This window comes from Mytilus edulis, chromosome 2 (genome assembly GCF_963676685.1).
Source record: "Mytilus edulis chromosome 2, xbMytEdul2.2, whole genome shotgun sequence".
Lineage (NCBI taxonomy): Eukaryota > Metazoa > Mollusca > Bivalvia > Mytilida > Mytilidae > Mytilus > Mytilus edulis.
Window position 1 is genome coordinate 41,357,224 of NC_092345.1, and position 20,772 is coordinate 41,377,995.

Below are 20,772 nucleotides of genomic sequence, written 5' to 3' on the forward strand. Positions count from 1 at the left end.
TTCCAAATATTGACTTGTTTTGAACGGTTTTCCATTTTGAAACAAAAAATACAGGGAATCAGAACCGAATAAATATATATTAAGAACGAGGTATACCATGGAACAACCAACGTCAGTAAGTACGAATTGTCAGTAAAACAACACTTTTTTTAATGACAGTTTGAAGTTAAAACAAGCGATTTGTTTTTGAGGAATCACATTTTACTATTATAAGAAGTAAAAATTCGTTGAAATTTATCAATAAAACCGAAGTAGAAATCGGTGTTTATCATATTGCGTGAAAAAGAAATCATAGAAACTTCGTCTGAACAGACCTCCAAACGATTCAGGATTCCGTAATTAGGAGTACCCAAATTCATAGTTAAATTCATATCCTTAAAAAATGAATAACAGATGTTTTGTTCCATTTCTTCAAATATTAAGAACAATCTGACATTGATCCATGATTACTATCCATTTTATAGGAAATGGATGCTTGTAACATATTTGTGTTGATCATTTTTAGAAGATGACTTTTTGAGAACGCATGACGACGTTTCCGTAGATTCACTATTTCCAGTTAACGCTTCATCTATTGATATTTACTGTAAACGTTTTGTGTATATTTCAATATATTCAGCTATGTTGAAAGACGTGTATAATGTCAAATCATAAAAATACGAAGTGTTTAGTTTGGAAGAAAACTTGAATAGGTGCAATTTGGGTACTGTGACGTTACCTGTTGCAAGCAGGTCATAAATGAATAACAAACAGTAATCAGAATCCATTATATATATGCGCCCTTTTTTAATGCACATATTTTTGTGACGGAATTCCGTTACAAACATGGTCACAAATTACCGGCCTTTGACAACAAAGGGAAGAGAACCAGTTTACGATCGTTATGATTAACGTGATTGAGGTTCTAAGTGTCTATTAAACTTAATAAATGAACTAGATAAAAATATTAGTGGGATAGGAAAATCGGTACATGAGAGAGGTCCACTTTCTCCATCACACATGCCAAGAAGATAGGCAGGTGACGTGTTGCAATACTCTTGAAGAAAGAACTGAACAATCTGCTCAACCCTTTCAGTGCCTTGGAAACGAAGGTATTTGATACGTCGAAATAAAAGAAATAATTGTCAAATTAATTCTTTTTTCTTATTAGATGCCATATAGAAGCTCAAACAATAGCACGGCTACATTTATAGAATATATCGAGATATTATATGAAATTATGCAATCATTTGGAGCAACGCATACAATTATTATTAGAGGAAACCCAACTTATTACCTCGAACATCAAAAGAACCCCATATATTTCTGTATTTTTTAAACAAAAGAAAGTAGAATACACAGAACGTCAGAAAGACTTTTATACACCCAAACGGCAAAGACTGTACTGCAATTGGTTATATCTTGTATCCTGAACACTTAACAGCTATGAAGAATATAAAGAACAAGTACTATTAATATATATCTGATCATTGTGACAGTGTGTGCCAATGTTAAATTTTGTTTCTCAGTGAAACCTATGCAAGGTATAAAGCAGTAATAGTGGACAAGCTCGTAAAATAGATTGAAATAAAATTGACAAAGATTTGTCATGTCAAACATGCCTTATCTGTTCAACTTGATAAATGTGACTCCACAATAAATGATCTGGTAGAGATTGATAAGGCAGTTACAAACCTCAAAACTGCAGTAATTTATGCATTGACAGATATTGTACCACTTCATAAAATGGAAAAATAAACGTAAAACAAAACTGAAATTTATAACCCACAATATTTATCTAGCAATCAAGGCAACGAAAAACGCCTTATGGGAATGAAAAACCAACGGCAGACAAGTACAATTGATGTTAAACTTTTTTTATCTTTAAATTATCCAAATATGGCTAGATGTCTACAGACAAGAAGAAGTAACTACTGATGAATTAGAAAAAAAACAAAACACTACATTAATTAGATAGAAACCTGAGCAGCGGACGTTTTTGGTAATACTATAGAATGCCTTCTAATTGAATGGGGCATTCTTACCTAATAAAAAATAAGGGAGCCATTTTGAGTTCAAAGTATGGATTTACTGAAAACACTGCTCCAATAAAAGTAAACCATGGAAAAAATCAAAGAAAAAGTAAGGATTTAGAGAAACCAACAAAATACGAAAGGTCTGCTTTTGATGCTACTTCTAAAGCTAACCGGAAAGGATGCATTTAATATCAAGCAAATTGTAACAACAAAGAAACATTTAGTCTGATGCATACAGGATTAATTGGAAGAAATGGTATAGACCCAGTGAAGACAATAAGTATGCTACATACATTTGTATTTCCGATTTCGGTTTATTGCTTAAAAATGTTACTGCTTACTGGAACAAAAATCTAAAATCACTTTCAAAACAATATAAACAAGAATGTGTCCATAGTACACGAATGCCCCACTCGCACTATCATTTTCTATGTTCAGTGGACCGTGAAATTGGGGTCAAAACTTTAATTTGGAATAAAAATTAGAAAGATCATATCATAGGGAACATGTGAACTAAGTTTCAAGTTGATGTAACTTTAACTTCATCAAAAACTACCTTGACCAAAAACTTTAACCTGAACTTCGCACTATCATTTTCTATGTTCAGTGGACCATGAAATTGGGGTAAAAACTATAATTTGGCATTAAAATTCGAAAGATCATATCATGGGGAACATGTGTACTAAGTTTCAAGTTGATTGGACTTCAACTTCTTCAAAAACTACCTTGACCAAAAACTTTAACCTGAAGCGAACGGACGCACGGACGAACGAACGACGGACGGACGAACGGAGGCACAGACCAGAAAACATAATGCCCCTCTACTATCGTAGGTGGGGCATAAAAATAATTAAGCAAATCCTTACTTCATCCGTTAGAGGAGCGAACCCAGCAATTTGCGTAATGATTACTTTCTGTTGAAGCAGTCATACCCAAAAAAACACTTATATGCACGACTTGATACAACTCAACTGAATAGAAAATTGCAGAATGCAGAACAACGTATAGAAATTGAAATCACCAATAGTAACAGTTGGTTTATTGCTAACAAAGCCGTCTTCTTTGCATATGCAATTGCTGATCCATACGTGTAATTTTGTACAACTTTGTCCAAAACACAATGCAATAATTTAGGTAAACAGAAAGTCTAGTAACTATTGGTCTAACCGGATTAAACAAGAAATTCTATACTGTATACAAACTTCATCAATTACAAGAATCTTGTCAGCCAATATTAGAGACGTCTCTAGATTACCAGTCCGACTAAAGGTTTAAACCGGAAAGTAAATAATACAGACAAAGACCAGTTTTATATAGAACTACATCTGATGGTATCTGCTTAATGACTTAATGTGTAAGAAGAACGAGGAAACCATGAGTCAGTTCCTTTGAAAAGTGTGGATCCAAAGCGCATACGAAATTCACTCATTTCAGAAATAATAAGCATTTGTAGTGTGTGAGTTATTGTTATGGTCATAATAATTACATTAGATGTATGTTTCATTACAATACGTTATTCTGATTGGCTAACTGCACATCTTTTGTTATTCCTTAAGGAGGGGGGGCAAGGGGGTCCCAATAACAGCAAAACAGCAAATTGATTTGGCTCATAACAGATAACAAGGAATTAAAATGGACAAAAACAGATAACAGTAAATGAAATATTAAAATAATTCGGTCTTTGACAAATCAGTATTTCTTATTACGGATCTAATCCTTTGTAATGCATTCCATTTTCTATGACTTTTCTAGAATGCGTTTAAATTACTACTCTATATATTATAATATTTTTTATACGCTCGTTTACGGAACGTATTATGGTATACTGTTGTCCGTCTGTTGTCAACATGTCGGACATTAACTCAAAAACTCTTTGACCAATTTGCATTAAACTTTGGGAAATTGTTTATATCTATTGACGTGAGCTCCTTTTTTGGTTGGTTTTTTTTATAAATTTTAGATTTTAAGTTTTTGGGTAATGGGGTTTTTATTCAATAAAATTTGTGCTTTTTTCAGTTTTCTGATAATATCTCAAAAATGCTTTCACAAAGCAAGGAATTTTGGTGAATTGTTTATATCTATTAACATGAGGTCACTTTCAATTCTTATAAATTTTTCAGACATTAACACAAAGAATGTTTTCAGCAGTTCTCATGAAACTTTCCTGAAATGTTTATATCTATTGTTGTAAACTCCCTTTCGATTTTTATTAATTTTAGATTTTATGTTATTGAGTTAAAGGATTTTATTCATTAGAAAAAGTTGGTATTTCTAGTTTTCAAAAATAACTCAAAAATGCTTTCAGCAGTTCTCGTGAAACGTTGGTGTATTGTTTATATGTATTGATTGAAGCTCCCTTTGTTGCTAATAAAAAAAAATGACCTAAAAGAGTTTGAATATTCTGACTTTTTCTAAATGACCATTTAATGAGGTGTGTGAATTTTTCTTAATAAGACTATGAGGCAAAGTGGTATATAGGGTAGAAAAATCAAAAGCACCAATTATAAGCATGCAATTTATCAAGTACTTCGAACGAATTTGGCACTCCAAAAGCAATTTATTCCACTATTTTCATAGGCCTTATTTGAACAATTTTTTATCAGCTGAGGTTTTTGATTGTACCAAGTGTACTTGTAAGTAGAATAATAGTTTAGTAGGGAAACAATGGCTTGAAACGAAATAAATCTTTGTTTGTAATGAGTTATGTGCAGCTTCGGACCCAAGTACATGGTTGGAACTTTCATTGTACAATGCATTTAGTTCTGCTTTGAAAAGAATCACAGAGCTAAGTCTAAGTACCATGTTATATAAAAGGTTAAGTGGTTGTTAGGACCTAGTCCTTAATTGAGATCCTTGTCAGATATTCCTGGCCATATGTTTTCCTATTTGTCATATTAAGAATTGTTTTAATTTCATATATGTTCGTACGGGAAACAAGGAACATTAGTCTCATACAAAAAATTAAGATAATTCTAAATACACATTCATAAAAAAAATGGAATTTATTACAAAGGATAATCATAAGATATACTTGAATTGTCCTGGACCTGACACTTCTGAGATGGGTATATGGTAATGGAATCCTTCTCTGAATACGGGACAAACATATTAGTAGTGGTAGACCCCAATGTCCAATGATCTTCAATTTATACCGAATATTGACTGTCAAAAAAAAATGCTTACATTCCAATTTTCAATAACAGTTAACAGCAAATACATTATCACAATAACAGATAACAAAAAAACTAAAAGCCCAATAACAGCTAACAAAGAATAAGACAATAACAGCTAACAGCAAATATATTTTCAAAATAACAGATAACAAAGAATTAAATTGCCCCATAACAGCATAACAGTTAAACCCCTTGCCCCCCCCCCCCCCCCCCCCCTCCTTAAGCAGTTGTATCACTCAATAAAACTTCTCATTCGTGATGACACGAGGTCCCACAATAAAGCGCACAGGTAAATAAAATAAAAACTTGATAAAAGGCGTGTTTTCACGATCCTATAGGTAAACATGTAATTATAAGTATTGAATGCTTTTTTTTGTAACTTTATAGGGTTGTAAAAGCGTTGACCGTGCGCACATTTTAAGTATGAAGCGCTTCCGCGCTTCATACAAAATGTACTTCGGTCAACGCTTTTACACCCCAATAAATTTACAAAAAAGAGCATTCAATTCTTAAATAACATTTTTACATAGTGGTAGTGTATAGTTTAGTTTATTTTCAACTTCAGATATTTTACTTCACTAATAGTTGTTAACAAAGCCCCTTGCTGTAAATACAACAATGGAACTAAGGTTCTTCCCTGCAGTTGATTACTAATAAAACATTAGCAAACTTCTTATTTGTCTATAAATCATTACGCTTTAGTTTCAATTTATCGAGTAATTCTGCAAGCACGTATACTTAGTGTGGCCTATAGCTATCGACTGAGATACAAGAAGCTTAGAACTGCGAAATTGCATTCCTTGTAATGGACTGATCGCATCTGGGAAATGTACAGTGTTTTGCCTCATAACTTAATATAGGTATTTACTACCTCATGGACCGGTTTATACTGGTTTGGATCTGAAAACGTAGATATCTTCCCGTTGGTTTGGCAATTGGAAGCCATATAGACTGAAAAATTATACGATCTGTAAATGTGTATGCCGTAAATAACAGATTTCATAGAAGCTGTTATAGTTTATATTGAATTATATAAAAAATAATATAATGCAGCAAACAGTAGTATACCGCTGTTCAAACGTCATAAATCGATTGAGGCAAAAGTATCTTGGTTACAAACTAAAACCGAGTATAATTTACCACTCTTATACTGTATCAATGTATCATAAGTCGTGTAGAGATAGCGCCACGCTTTTCCACGTTAAAAACCCTTGTTTGCCAGAACTATATGCGGGGTCCGTAATAGGTCTTTTGTAAGGCAAAATGCTTGCCACTTTCAAATATACACTCATGTTCCAATGGCAGTCAAAAATTCCCCGACCTTCATCTAGGATGGCCCCTATAACAGGACTTCCCTATTGCATTTGATGTTTCTTTTTCGCAATCTGAAAATGCCTGAAATATTTGCTACTGGACGTGAAAGACACCAACAATCAATGAATAATTATCCCTGAGACTTTTCTGGAAAAGACTTATTGAAAATTGTTCAAAGACATCTCTTAGCAGCAATATAAAAAAAAAAAAAAAAAAAATACCGAACTACGAGGAAAATTCAAAACGGAAAAACCTGAATCTAACGGATAAATCAAAAGCTCAAACATATCAAACTAATGGGTGACAACTATCACATTCCTGACTTAGTACAGGCATTTTCTTATGTAGAAAATTGTGAATTGATGGAAGTACACCACAAATTCATGGCCCCATTGCTTTTTATGTTAAATTCCTTAATTTCAAGCAGGCACAGCTCTTTCATTTTAAGATTAAATAAAATGACATTCATTGCATGTCAAAGCTTTACTTTATGGTGTCTTGTACTGAAAAAAAATTAACATACCTTTAATGGCATATAAGAAAGAACTGGTTCCCGGAACTTCGGATGTACCAAAACAGATACTTCAGATCTGACAAACAGGCAAAATGTTCCCTCTTTTTAAAATTTGGTGCAGTTTTTTTAAATATCCAAAATAAAAGTCAACCAGATGCTCCGCAGGGCGTAGCTTTATACGACCGCAGAGGTTGAACCCTGAACGGTTGGGGCAAGTATGGACACAACATTCAAGCTGGATTCAGCTCTAAATTTGGATTGTGATTAAATAGTTGACACAGCATAGGTTTCTGACACAGAATGAATGTGTTCTAATGAACTTAAAATTTTTGTTTTCTCTTAGAGCAATTCACTATGCTGTTGAATATTAATCCTCTCAAAAAAATGTTTGAAGAAATTTTCTTTTTTATTTATGAAATTTCAAATGAGAAAAATTGAACCCAATTTTTTTAATCACATCCCCCTTTCCCTTATTCCAAAACTAATCTCAATAAAAATTTCTAATGGAGTTTGCATCAATAACTACTCATTTAAATACATCATAAAATATTAAGATGTAAAAAAACTGCTTGTTATCACTGAATGGTAAAGATTATTTTAATTTATCAGTTGGTAGTAAAAAGTGAATATACATTGTATATTGTATATAACAAAGATTTAAGTTGATTCTGGACAAAGAAAGATAACTCCAATTAAAAAAAAATCTTGCTATTGCACAATATTTTGCAATTAGATATTTCTTGCTTACTATTCTGGACAAAGAAAGATAACTCTAATTAAAAAAAAAATTGCTATTTCACAATATTGTGCAATTAGATATTTCTTGCCATTGCGCAATACTGTGCAATTGAAAAGACTTGCTATTGCACAATACTTAATATAATAATTTTATATCCTGATTTGGACCAACTTGAAAACTGGGCCCATAATAAAAAATCTAAGTACATTTTTTGATTCAGCATATCAAAGAACCTCAAGATTTCAATTTTTGTTAAAATCAGACTAAGTTTAATTTTGGACCCTTCGGACTTTAGTGTAGACCAATTTGAAAACAGGACCAAAAATGAAGAATCTACATACACAGTTAGATTTGGTATATTAAAGAACCCCATTTATTCAATTTTTGATGAAATCAAACAAAGTTTAATTTTGGACCCCGATTTGGACCAACTTGAAAACTGGGCCAATAATCAAGAATCTAAGTACATTTTTAGATTCAGCATATCAAAGAACCTAACTGATTCATTTTTTGTCAAAATCAAACTAAGTTTAATTTTGGACCCTTTGGACCTTAATGTAGACCAATTTGAAAACGGGACCAAAAGTTAAGAATCTACATACACAGTCATGACAGTTAGATTCGGCATATCAAAGAACCCCAAATATTCAATTTTGATGAAATCAAACAAAGTTTAATTTTGGACCCTTTGGGCCCCTTATTCTGTTGAGACCAAAACTCCCAAAATCAATACCAACCTTCCTTTTGTAGCCATTAACATTGTGTTTAAATTTCATTGATTTCTATTTACTTAAACTAAAGTTATTGTGCGAAAACCAAGAATAATGCTTATTTGGGCCCTTTTTTGGCCCCTTAATTCCTTAACTGTTGAAACCAAAACTCCCAAAATCAATCCCAACCGTTCTTTTGTGGTCATAAACCTTGTGTCAAAATTTCATAGATTTCTATTAACTTAAACTAAAGTTATAGAGCGAAAACCAAGAAAATGCTTATTTGGGCCCTTTTTGGCCCCTAATTCCTAAAATGTTGGGACCAAAACTCCCAAAATCAATACCAACCTTCCTTTTGTGGTCATAAACCTTGTGTTAAAATTTCATAAATTTCCATTCACTTTTACTAAAGTTAGAGTGCGAAAACTAAAAGTATTCGGACGACGACGACGACGACGACGACGACGCAGACGACGACGCCAACGTGATAGCAATATACGACGAAATTTTTTTCAAATTTTGCGGTCGTATAAAAAGTGTTCTAAAATGATCACCTGCATTCATTCAGCTTTCATTTGATACCAAAAATACATAAATATTCTACATATTTAGAAAGTAACACTTATGGGTCTGAATTAGTGGTGATACACCTGATCCTGGTTTTATAGCTAGCTAAAACTCTCTTGTTCTTATTGAAGAAAAAAGTGGAAGATTTGCAATTGTTTGACGATAACTGAATCTGAAAACAACTTTTGTTATAAAGTATATCTAACCTTTATTTACGATTGCCTTATCCACAATATCTGTTGTCAGTGTTTGTCGGGTCAGCTGTACACGACTCAAGATACAAGATTTATTTGTCTACATGTTTATTACTTTGTCATTCATCAGCTAATAGTCAGTCAGACAAATAAATTGTAATTTAAATGCATCTAATGCATCGTCTACTCGTTTTTTGGACATTGATCCAACTATATATATAATGTTATTCTTTTATTATATTTTAATACTTCTTACCTGCATCTTCTATTCCCATGAAAAAGCCTTTGAGAAAATGAATGGTAACCATAACTTCATATACCGAACACCATGGAATAACGGCTACCACCACGGAAAGTAAAGCGGCAGCAACACACATTTGAAGAAGTTTGTTAAATCTTTCAAAGGTAAATCCAACGATAACTGAAGAAGACAAGTAACCCAAGGTATTGGCATTGAACAGAAATGAAGCTTGGCCAAGACTACATCTTGTTATGTTCTTCAAGTCGAGGATTGTAGGTCCAAACTGACCAACATTGACACCCTGCAAGATACAATTAAGTTTTTGTTGTGTTATTTTCGATGTTTATATTTGTTTTTTTCTTCATGTGTTACCTCTAGCTTAATAGTTAATCCTTGAATTAACCCCTAGCAAAGTCTGCTAATCTAGAGAATCAATTTTAATACAGAATTACAAGGTAGACTACCATTTTATGTATCTGTTCGAATATTTGATATTTAATATTAAAGATCTTAGAGTAGTGAACATACTATAAGATAAAATCCAAACCAGCCTAAGAACAGCTTTGTATAAAGAGGAATCAATATTTTTAGCTGCATTAATAACATTTTCTCTATGGATAAACAAAGTGTTGATCTTGATCTAACGATTGATTGATTCAATGGAGTGTATTTCATGGCATGTCAATGTATGGAAAACAAATAGATATAAGAACTTAAATACAGAACAGATTTCTCATATTTTTTCCTGCAAATTAAAAAAAACAAACTTTGATGTATACAATCGAAATTTGCAAAGAAAAAATAAACCTTCATGGGTTACCTTTTGAGATTTTTCAGTTTTATATTTGCATGTTTATTTTCACCCCTTATTTTATTAATTTTGTATTTATATTTTGTCATAGATCAAACATATTCGTTCAGTGTATAATCCCTTTTGTTTATATGTTTTTTTTTTATTGAATTAAGCCATTTCAATTGATATTTTATAGTGTGTCTTTCTATGTTGTGATGTTACACTATTGTTTCGGGTAAAGGTGAAGGTTGGTACCTATTTAAACGTTTAAACCCGCTACATTTGTTTGCACCTGTCCTGAGTCAGGAACCTGATGTTCAGTAGTTGTTGTTTGTCGATGTGGTTTATAACAGTTTCTCGTTTCTCGTTTTTTTTTATATAGATTAGACCGTTGGTTTTCCCGTTTGAATTGTCCAAGGAACTTTTTTCCCCTCCTCTCTCCCGAAAGTCAACATGCTAAGTAACCCACTGTATGTTCCATTCTAAGGTGGTTTTTTTTTTATAAGAGTTAGTTTTTAGGCTAAAGTTCAAATACAAATGTGAAGAAATTTAATCAATTAATGATTATTTGTGCAATACGTGAAACTATAAAATAGCTGTTTTTATTGAAATTTGATATATGTTCATGGTTATTTGAACAATGGCTTCATATTGATCATTATCGTTATCTTCACTAGTGATCTACAAGGTTTTTGTGATGCTTAAGGTTGTAAGCATTGGCAATTTTAAGTTGTGTGCTTTATGCTCTTAAAAGTTTTATATGGCAAATCTCTTTTGTTAAAAACAAAAACTTATTGAAAACTTAAACTCGCTTTGAAGATATTTTCCGAATGTCCCTTTTTATTTAGATGTTTTCTTATATTTCAAATTGTGGATCATGAAAAAGGCCTGCAAGTTTAATTGTAAAAATTGAATTGCACTATATCCTCTTCACCTTAAAACCAATGCATTAATTATAGCCTAGACAAAACAGCTTAAACCTAATGGTATGTATGTAAATTAATTCTTTTAAACCAGATGTATTCATAAGCACATTTCCCAAGTCAGAAGCATGTTGTTTAATAGTTGTTTTTTTTTTGTGCAGTTCATATTTGCATTTGTTTCAGGTTTAAAGTTAAATTATATTTGTTTTTTCTGTTTTCATTGTTTTATAACAGTGTTTTTGGTGCCCTTAGTAGGATGCTGTCCAATGTGACCCAAGCCTTTGTTATGAAGGCTACATTATAACATATAACTGCTAATTTTGACTACACTGTATATAACATTTCACGGAGAGTTGTCTCACTGGTATTCCTACCACATTTAAAAAGATATCCCCTCTGACATTTGACAAATTCATTAGAATAATCTAAATATTGAAATTGAACTGAAGTTGCCTTGTTAGTTTCTTATATTGACATATCCTTTTTCTCTCTTGCTGGATAGTTTTATGCTGGTCATTTGGGGGCACTGTGTAGCCTACTGATCAGTGAGATGGCTCAAAATCTCCTTACACTGTTTTACATTTTCGTATACTTAATATGAAACCGAAAATTCATCATCTGATCGTCTTCAAGAAGTAATAATTATTTATTTTTATTTTGACGAACATTTTGAAGAGCCTTAATTACAACAAGAACATATATAGTAAGATAAATTTATCTGTTCGTTGACCAAAACTATATAATAGAAATTAAATTTTCTTATCTCTGTCTGCATCTATCATCACTCGGTGTCTATAAATAGACGTTTGATATCTTATCGCTGATCCTGTTAAGTCTGCTAAAATTGCATGCATGATTAATTTTAAGGTTATCGATCGTAATTAAAGGGGCACTAGCTACGAGATATTTAAAAAATCTAAAGTTTGATTTTTTTCTGTTCAATCAATAATGAAAATGAAACAGTGAAATAACAATTCGCTTTTTGCAGCCAAAAAAAGGTTCAATTTTGTCAAATTACGCTAAGAAACATTGATAATTAGTCATTCACTTGCAAGTGAATGAGTCGACCTCTTTAAATCCGTATTCATGTGAACTTCAATTTAACCCCTAGCTAGAGATTGGCAACGCATGCATTGTACGTGTACTGGTTATTTAAAGAAAAGAATGTCAACAATGAAAGTGAAACTACGGTAAATCATTTGATTACTAATTCGATGCACATAAAATCATTCTTATACGGTTAAAAACAATGAGAAACATCTATTTCTAATCTATAAAATAAAATAAAACATACCTATAAAATCCAATTGCATGTGTCGGTTTAATCTATTCACAACAATTCAATTCAATTTAATTCAAAGTTTTATTGCCATATAAACTATACAGTTTGTGACATATAACAACAACAAAAACAAATAAAGACAATAACTAAGTAACTCAATATATATACACAAATTCAGGTAAATATTAAAGGGTCCCCTGTCAATATATATCATTTATTCTGGTATCACCTAAGTTGGACAAAGGTATACAGAAAAACACATTAGTTTACATTACATTACATATAAGTACATTTGTTGAGGAAGCATTAAATATGAGTTTTTTTACAACGGTATGATCAGTATAGCCGACAGGTTATTATCAGAGAGAATCCAGTTTGTCATTTATAATTCTAATAAATTGGCACAATTTTCGGAGTTTCGATTTCTGTTTTTGGTTCATAATAGTATTAAATTTTATAACATTACAGTTCGTTAGGTATTTATTGTCAATATGTAGTGTTCTATCTGTCAGGAGACTGCTGCATTCCATTACATAGTGGTATTCATCACCTATCGCAACTCTGCATACCGGACACTTTCTCTGTTCTCGGGGAATGTTTTGCCATCTGCCATTTTCAATCGGCAGTTTATGGTTCATTGTCCTAAACCGCGACATTGTTATTATATCTTTATCATCAAGTGCATTAAGGTAGTGTTCGAAATTGTGTGATGTCTTGTACAGGCGATAATTCAGGGCTTTCGGCGAATCGTTTACCTTTCAGGCGCGGATCCAGAGGGGGGGTTCCGGGGGTTCCACCACCCCCCTTTTGTTTGGCCGATCAATGCATTTGAATGGGAGCATATAGCTGGAACCCCCCCTTTACTCTGCGTTGGGAACCCCCCCTTTTTAAAATGGCTGGATCCGCCCCTGCCTTTCCTGTCCATGACTGTTTAAACTGATCTTCTAGTCTTTGTTTAATTGTAGATTTAATGTTAGGTGATATGTTTTGGAATGACCATAAGTAAGAGAATCCACAATTGTCTAGAGTACTTTTCATCTTGTCTAATGATCGCGATCGAAATGTTGTTTCTTGTGATAACTTTAAAAGGTATCTAAACATGACAGCAGCGAGCTTACTTTCTTTACCGGTAATCAACTTTGTTCAATAAGATATAATTCTAGTTTTGATATCTATTTCTAGGGGATACCGACCCAATTCTCCGTAAATGAAGTCGTTTTGAGTAGATGGCTTAAGATGTAAAAGTAGCTTAAAAAATTTAGTTTGAACTCTTTCTAGTATATCTATGTTTTCGTAACCCCATATTTCGCATCCATAAAGCAGAATAGGTTTTACCAGTATGTCAAATAAGTCTACGTGGCATTTAATTGATAAATTGTGAATTCTTCCCTTCCTTAAAATTTCGTACATTGCACTTATTGCTTTGTCCTTTAGATTTTGTTTGCATTGTTTAAAGCTGCCTGGTTTGCTGAAGATAATTCCTAAGTAGTTAAAGTGTTTTACAGTTTCAATAAGATGATTGTTGAATCGGAAAAGTTGAGGGTTTGTTGTTCTTCCTTTTGAAAAAATTAAGATCTTAGTTTTATCAATATTTACTCGCATCTTCCAGGTTTCGCAATACTTTTTAAATTTGTTAAGTGCATGTTGCAGTTGGTCAGGTGATTCTGCCAGGATTACAGTGTCATCTGCGTAGAGAATTATGAATAATTTCATTAAAGTTCCAAGTTTTTCTTCTATATCTTTACTAATTGTGTTCATGCCTAAAACATTTTCTGAGATGAGATAGTCTTCTAGGTCATTCAAGTATAAAGAAAATAAAAACGGTGACAGATTATCTCCTTGTCTGACACCGATTTCACAAGCGAACGGTTCACAAATTTGACCATTATAGCTCAAGCTGGATTTAATATTCTGGTACATGCTGAAAATAGTATTAAACATTTTCCCCTTTATATTGCTGTTCAACATTTTAAACCATAAGAAATTACGATTAACCGTATCGAAGGCCTTTTCGCCGAAGTCTACAAATGCGCAAAATAGTTTCTTTTTTGAGTGTTGTAAAACTTCAATTAGAGAGTTCAGAAGAAACGCGCAATCAATTGTTGAGTATTTTTCTCGGAAACCATTTTGATTTCCTTTAAGAAGAGATGTTTGTTCTGAGAATTTTTTAAGGCGTTCATTTAATACCGCTGTAAAGACTTTTCCGAAACAGCTCACAATAGTTATTGGTCTGTAATTTTTGGGGTTGCGTTTGTCACCTTTGTTCTTGTAGACAGATTTATCATTCCTTGGACCCATTGTTTTGGGATTTTTCCGGAGTCGAAAACTAGGTTGAAAACTTTCACATATATGTCGATAAGAACATGAGCTGATGTTTTTAAATATTCATTAATCAGTTTGTCTTCGGCGCATGCTTTGTTATTTTTCAGATTTTTCAGCGCTTTAAGAATTTCATGTTTTGTAATTCTGCTATTTAACTCATCGTTTATTTCTTCATGGGAAATATTACTTTCAATTTGTTGATTTTCTGTATCATCTCTCAGATCACTGTTTAACTCTTTGAAATATGAGACTAATTTGTCGAAATCAATCTTGGGCTGAGCTGTACTTTTGTTTCCATTAAGAAGTCGCCAAAATTCCTTACCATCATTTTGCTTTAGATCATCCATTTTCTTTCGGAAATCGCTTCTGTATTTCTTATGTGCTTTGTTCATTGTATTTTTATATCTCTTCTCGGCATCTAACACAAGTGCTCTGTGGAACGGTGACTTATTTTTATTTCGTTTCATCTTACGGAATTCTGACCTAGCGGCTTTGCAGTCATGGTCAAACCATGGTTTATTTTTTCTATGTTCTGACTTCTTTCCTGCACTGACTTTAAACCCAAAAGTGTTTCTTGCTGAATTTATTAACACTTTGCCTATTTTACCTATTATCGTATCTACTGTTTCTTGCGTCACTACTGTCGTGCCATCAATTTCAGAATTAATATTTTCTATTTCTGTAAGGTTCAAGCATTCTAAGAATTTGTCCTCAGTTCCATTGACTTTTTTATAAAGGATCCTAGTTTATTCACTTGTCTTGGTGTTGATGGGTTAAGTATATATATAACTTTGTCATTGTCAGTGAGATTAGCAAATGAATTACTTTCTCTGTTAATGCAATTAAAATATGTTAATCTAATATTTGAATTATGAGAACAATTTATTAAGAAATGTTTCTCATCATCTAGTACTTTGCATTTTTTGCAAAGTCTCTCTTCGCGAGGAATTTTAAAATGCCTTCCTTTTTCAATTAATAATGAATGGTCACTGATTCTAAGTTTTGTAATTAATTTTCTAAATTCAAAGTTTGGGTTAGAGAGGTAAGGTTTCATGAATAGATTTGGCTCAAGTCCTTTATAAAAATTTAATTTACTTTCATCATCAATAGATTTCAACTTATCCATCAACAGGTTGTTGTAATATGAGTTTATTTGGGGTTTAATATAGCTTTTAATATTTATTAATTGTTTTAAATAATTACAGGTTTTTAGTCTATCTATATCAATGTTAGATTCAGAAAGAATATCTTTTGCAAAAGTGAACCATGAATATGAGCCACTAGAATCCAAAGTTTAGTTAATTGAAAAGATTCATGTAATAAGGGATTCAAATTTGAGGTGAAAAGCCTTGCTAAATACATAATAGTTTGGGTTTTTATATGACATTCAATAGGCAGTCTTCCCAATTCGTTCCTTGTACCAAAATTTGAGGCACTCTTGTTAGTCCCAAGGGTAAACTTGCAATAACCAAGATGCAAGTTTTCTATTGGAGTCTTGTCAATAAAATTAAATGGGTCCACAATTTCTCCAGAAACCAAAGCTCTTTTTTTAGCTTTGAAATATGTTATATATGAGTCCAAATATGTTATTTCAGAATTATAAGTTAATATAGGTCTCACTAAGTTGTCGATGTCAAATAAGTTGACACTCTGATAGGAAGGCTGCCAAGAGAATTAGTATATGTTTTAATAGAAAACAAAACCTTTTTTGCCTTTTTTGTTAATTCAGCTGTACTATGACTGAGATTACCATTTGATTTAATCAGCAGACCCAAGTAAGGATATTCCATAACATTCTCTATTTTTTTTGTTTTTATATACAAGTATAGATGTTTCAGGCTTTTGCTTTGTTGTTGAAAAGTCCATACTTTTTGTTTTATTTATGTTTAGAGAAAGCTGCCAGTTTTCACAAAACATGGAAACTTTATTTAGACTATTTTGGAGACCCTCCTTAGATTCTGATAGTAAAAGCAAATCATCAGCAAACAGGAGGGAGCCTAGTTTACTGTTTATGAGCTCCAATGGACTAGAGTTGTCATCTTCCAAACCTTTAGTGATATCATTTATAAAAACATTGAACAAAGTAGTACTTAATGAGTCCCCTTGTTTCACACCTCTAGTAATGCCAAAATAGTCAGAAATGTGATCTTTATATTTTAAAGAGGATTTTGTATTTAAATATTGTTGTTTTATTACCCTGTAAAAAGACTTTCCTACTCCCATTTTGCATAATTTATATAGAAGGGCTGTCCTCCATACAGAGTCAAATGCCTTTCTTAAGTCAATGAAGCATGCATATGTTTTTTTGTTATTTTTGTGTATATATTTGTTAATTAAAGATTTTAATATGAAAATACTATCAGCAGTTCTGTGGTTTTCTCTGAAGCCAAATTGACAGTTATTCAGCTGTTTATCCACAACTGTGATTAGTCTATTATTGAGTACAGCATTGAATATTTTAGGAAGATTACTGATTAAAGATATACCTCTGTAATTATTGGGATCAGATTTGTCTCCCTTCTTATGAAGTGCTATTATACAGGAGTCCTTCCTTGATTTTGGGTATATACCCGTTTTTAGAATTAAATTAAATATTTTAACAACTGACTTAATTATTACTTGATATGAGGTTTTAATTATTTCATTTATAATTCTATCTGGTCCAGCAGACTTTTGAAGTTTTAGTCCTCTGATTACCTTATTTACTTCTGAACAAGATATTGGAGCATCTGTTGCAGCTTTGAAGTCTATATTATTTTCTAATAGCTTTAATTGTGATTCAATGTCTATCATAAAAGCATTATTTATAGATGAAGGTTTACATCTTTATTTATGTTTACATCGCTTATATGTTCATCTGAGGTCAAATCGATAGTTAATTAGATGGCGTCTGGACTAAAATACATACGAAACGAACCTATATATTATCTACCCCATGCTCTGTAAACTGTTTATTTTAGACTTTTGATAGTTTGGATAAATGTTTTACATCCCCTTTAAATGAAAAGCGAGTAATAATTTTATACTACTTTTATAGATTTTAGTTCTGACAAATCTCGTTTCGGAATATAAATAGCATTGTTTACATGATATCTTATCTCATAAATTAACACAGCTGGTTTCAACGTTTGACTCTAATTAAAATAATTACGCAGATATATGTAAGGTAAATATTAGCAGCTTGTAATTGCATGCAAGGAAGTATTCAAATGCTCATTAAAAAAGCTTGTGTCATGATAAATTTCGCATCATATGTAACATATTTCTATAGCAACTTAAGATGCTAATATAAATTGTAGAGGCCTGTCTTCTGATAAAATTAAAAGAAGAGATATATTTAGTAAATGTAGAGAAAATTATGATATGGTCTTCTTGGTAGATACTCACTGTTAAAAAGAACTTGAAAGTATTGGCAGGCAGAATGGGGTTATAAAATAATATTTGGGTCGCATACCACGAGCAGTAGAGGCGTGGCTATCTTGTTTAGAAGCACTTTTTCTTTTGAAATTTTTGGACAGAAAGTGGATCAAAACGGGAACTATGCAATTCTAGATATAAAAATTTTCAATCATAGAATGACAATAGCAGTGGTATATGGACCCAAATGAGGACAAACCAGTTTTTTATGAAATACTCCAAAGAGATATTGAAAATTTTGGTAATACTTCAGTAATAGTGGGGGGTGATTGGAATTTACCACAACATTATGATATGGATACTTTAAACTATTTGCATAAAAATAATCCTAAAGCTCAAAAAAAAGGTTAATGAAATGATGTCAGAAATAGATCTGGTTGATGTTTATAGGAAATTATACCCAGAAAAAAAAAGTTTTCCTGGAGAGGACCTAACAAGAAGCAGGCAAGACTGGACTACTTCCTTGTCTCATCTGATTTTCAACCACTGATAACCTCGTGTGATATTGGTGTTGCATATAGGTCTGATCACTCACCCATATCTCTGTCCATTCAATTAAATACAAATGAAAAAGGCAAAGGGACGTGGAAATTTAACAATGCTTTATTATACGACAAAGAATTTATTACTAATACTAAAACTTGTATTGCTGATTGTATTGATCAATATAAAATAGTTGATTCTGAAAATAGGGAAGAAATAGAATTTTCCATTTCCGACCAACTGTTTTGGGAAACTTTAAAACTGATGATACGAGGAAAAACAATTTCTTATTCATCTTTTAAAAAGAAAGAACGCAGTAGGAAAGAACAAGAACTAGAAAGTCAATTGAACAATTTGAACAATAATGAAAATATCAATGATAAAAGGGAAGAAATTACACGTATTGAACTTCAGTTAAGGTCGCTCAGAGAATCTAGAATAAAAGGGGCAATAATGAGAGCAAAAGCTAAATGGCAAATTGAAGGGGAGAGAAGTACAAAATATTTCTGTAATCTAGAGAAAAGAAATTATATTGACAAAGTAATACAAAAATTAACTTTAGATAATGGTGAATTTATCACTGATCAAGCAAAAATTCGTGCGGAACAAAAGTTATATTATGAGAATCTATATTCATCTAAGAAAACACTTATAAATAAAACACACCGAGCTAATTTCTTTTCTCTTGAAAACCCATTTATCAAAATTCTCTCTGATGAACAAAATGTTAATTTAGAGGGGGAACTAAAAAGCTCAGAAATTCATAATGCATTAAAAAATATGAAAAATGGAAAATCTCCTGGTCTGGATGGTTTTACAACTGAGTTTTGTAAAAAAATTTGGCACGACATTAATCCTTTCCTACTGCGTTCTTTCAAAGAAGCATTTCAAGAAGGTAAATTATCAATTTCACAAACACAAGGTGTTATCACCTGTCTACCCAAAGATGGTAAACCAAAACATTTTCTAAAAAATTGGCGACCTATTTCACTACTTAATGTAGACTATAAAATAGTATCAACATGTATTGCAAATAGAATTAAAAAAGTCCTTGATCACCTGATTAGTGAAACTCAAACTGGCTTTATGAAAGGCAGATATATTGGTGAGTGTACAAGACTTATATATGACCTCTTGAAAAAAGTAGATGACGAAGATATTCCTGGCTTGCTCGTCTTGTTGGACTTTGAAAAAGCCTTCGACTCTCTTGAGTGGAACTTTATATGTGAAACCTTGAAATTTCTAGGTTTGGATTTACTACAATTCAAAAAGCTGCATTCAAAATAATGGCTATCTATCTGATTTTTTTGTAATAGAGAGGGGGTACGACAAGGGGATCCATTGTCTCCCTATCTTTTTATTTTATGTTTGGAACTGCTTAGTGCATCAATAAAATATGACAACAACATTAATGGTATAAAGATTAAAAATTCTGAATTTTTACTCAGTCAGTATGCTGATGATTCGACTTTGATCCTGGATGATAGTGAAGAATCTCTCAACAGTGCTCTAAATAAGATAGACTTGTTTTACTCATGCTCTGGTTTGAAGGCTAATTTTGAAAAAAACCAAGTTATATGGATTGGGGCAAAAAGGGGCTGTGGTGAGGAGCTAAACACAAATAAAACAATAATATGGAACCATTCAGGAAATTTCAAACTCCTAGGCATTCAATATTGTTTGTCAAAAGCTGATATATGTGTTGGTAATTATTTAGAAAAAATTCAAAAAGTAAAAAATCTTTTAAGTGACTGGTCATTCAGAAATATTACTATATATGGGAAAATTGTAGTTGTGAAAACTCTCGCCCTACCAATTCTAATTCAATGTTTTACTGTTTTACCAGATCCATCCCCAGATTTATTAAAGCAGATACAATCTATGCTATACAGATTTGTGTGGGATGGTAAAGGGGACAAAATTAAAAGAAATATACTTATCTCAAATTACGAGGATGGTGGTGTAAAAATGCCACATATTGAATCATTTATAAAATCACTTAAGATATCCTGGGTTAAAAAAGTTTTAGACCCCACAAATTATTCCTCATGGAAGGTTCTATTGGCAGATCACCTTGAAATGAAT

General features: G+C 32.1%; 2 protein-coding genes across 4 annotated transcripts in view; both read right to left on the bottom strand.

The window, feature by feature from the left end:
- The window catches only part of LOC139512155 (sodium-dependent glucose transporter 1-like), a 41,115-nt gene that overhangs the window by 13,908 nt on the left and 6,435 nt on the right, over positions 1 to 20,772 (bottom strand). The window lies entirely within an intron of this gene.
- LOC139512154 (sodium-dependent glucose transporter 1-like) overlaps positions 1 to 20,772 on the bottom strand; it is a 31,214-nt gene that overhangs the window by 4,552 nt on the left and 5,890 nt on the right. For all 3 annotated transcript variants that reach the window (XM_071299553.1, XM_071299552.1, XM_071299555.1), the window contains one exon: positions 9,483 to 9,768. In XM_071299553.1, coding sequence (XP_071155654.1) covers positions 9,483 to 9,768 — 286 coding nt within the window. The remainder of the gene's footprint in view (positions 1 to 9,482; positions 9,769 to 20,772) is intronic.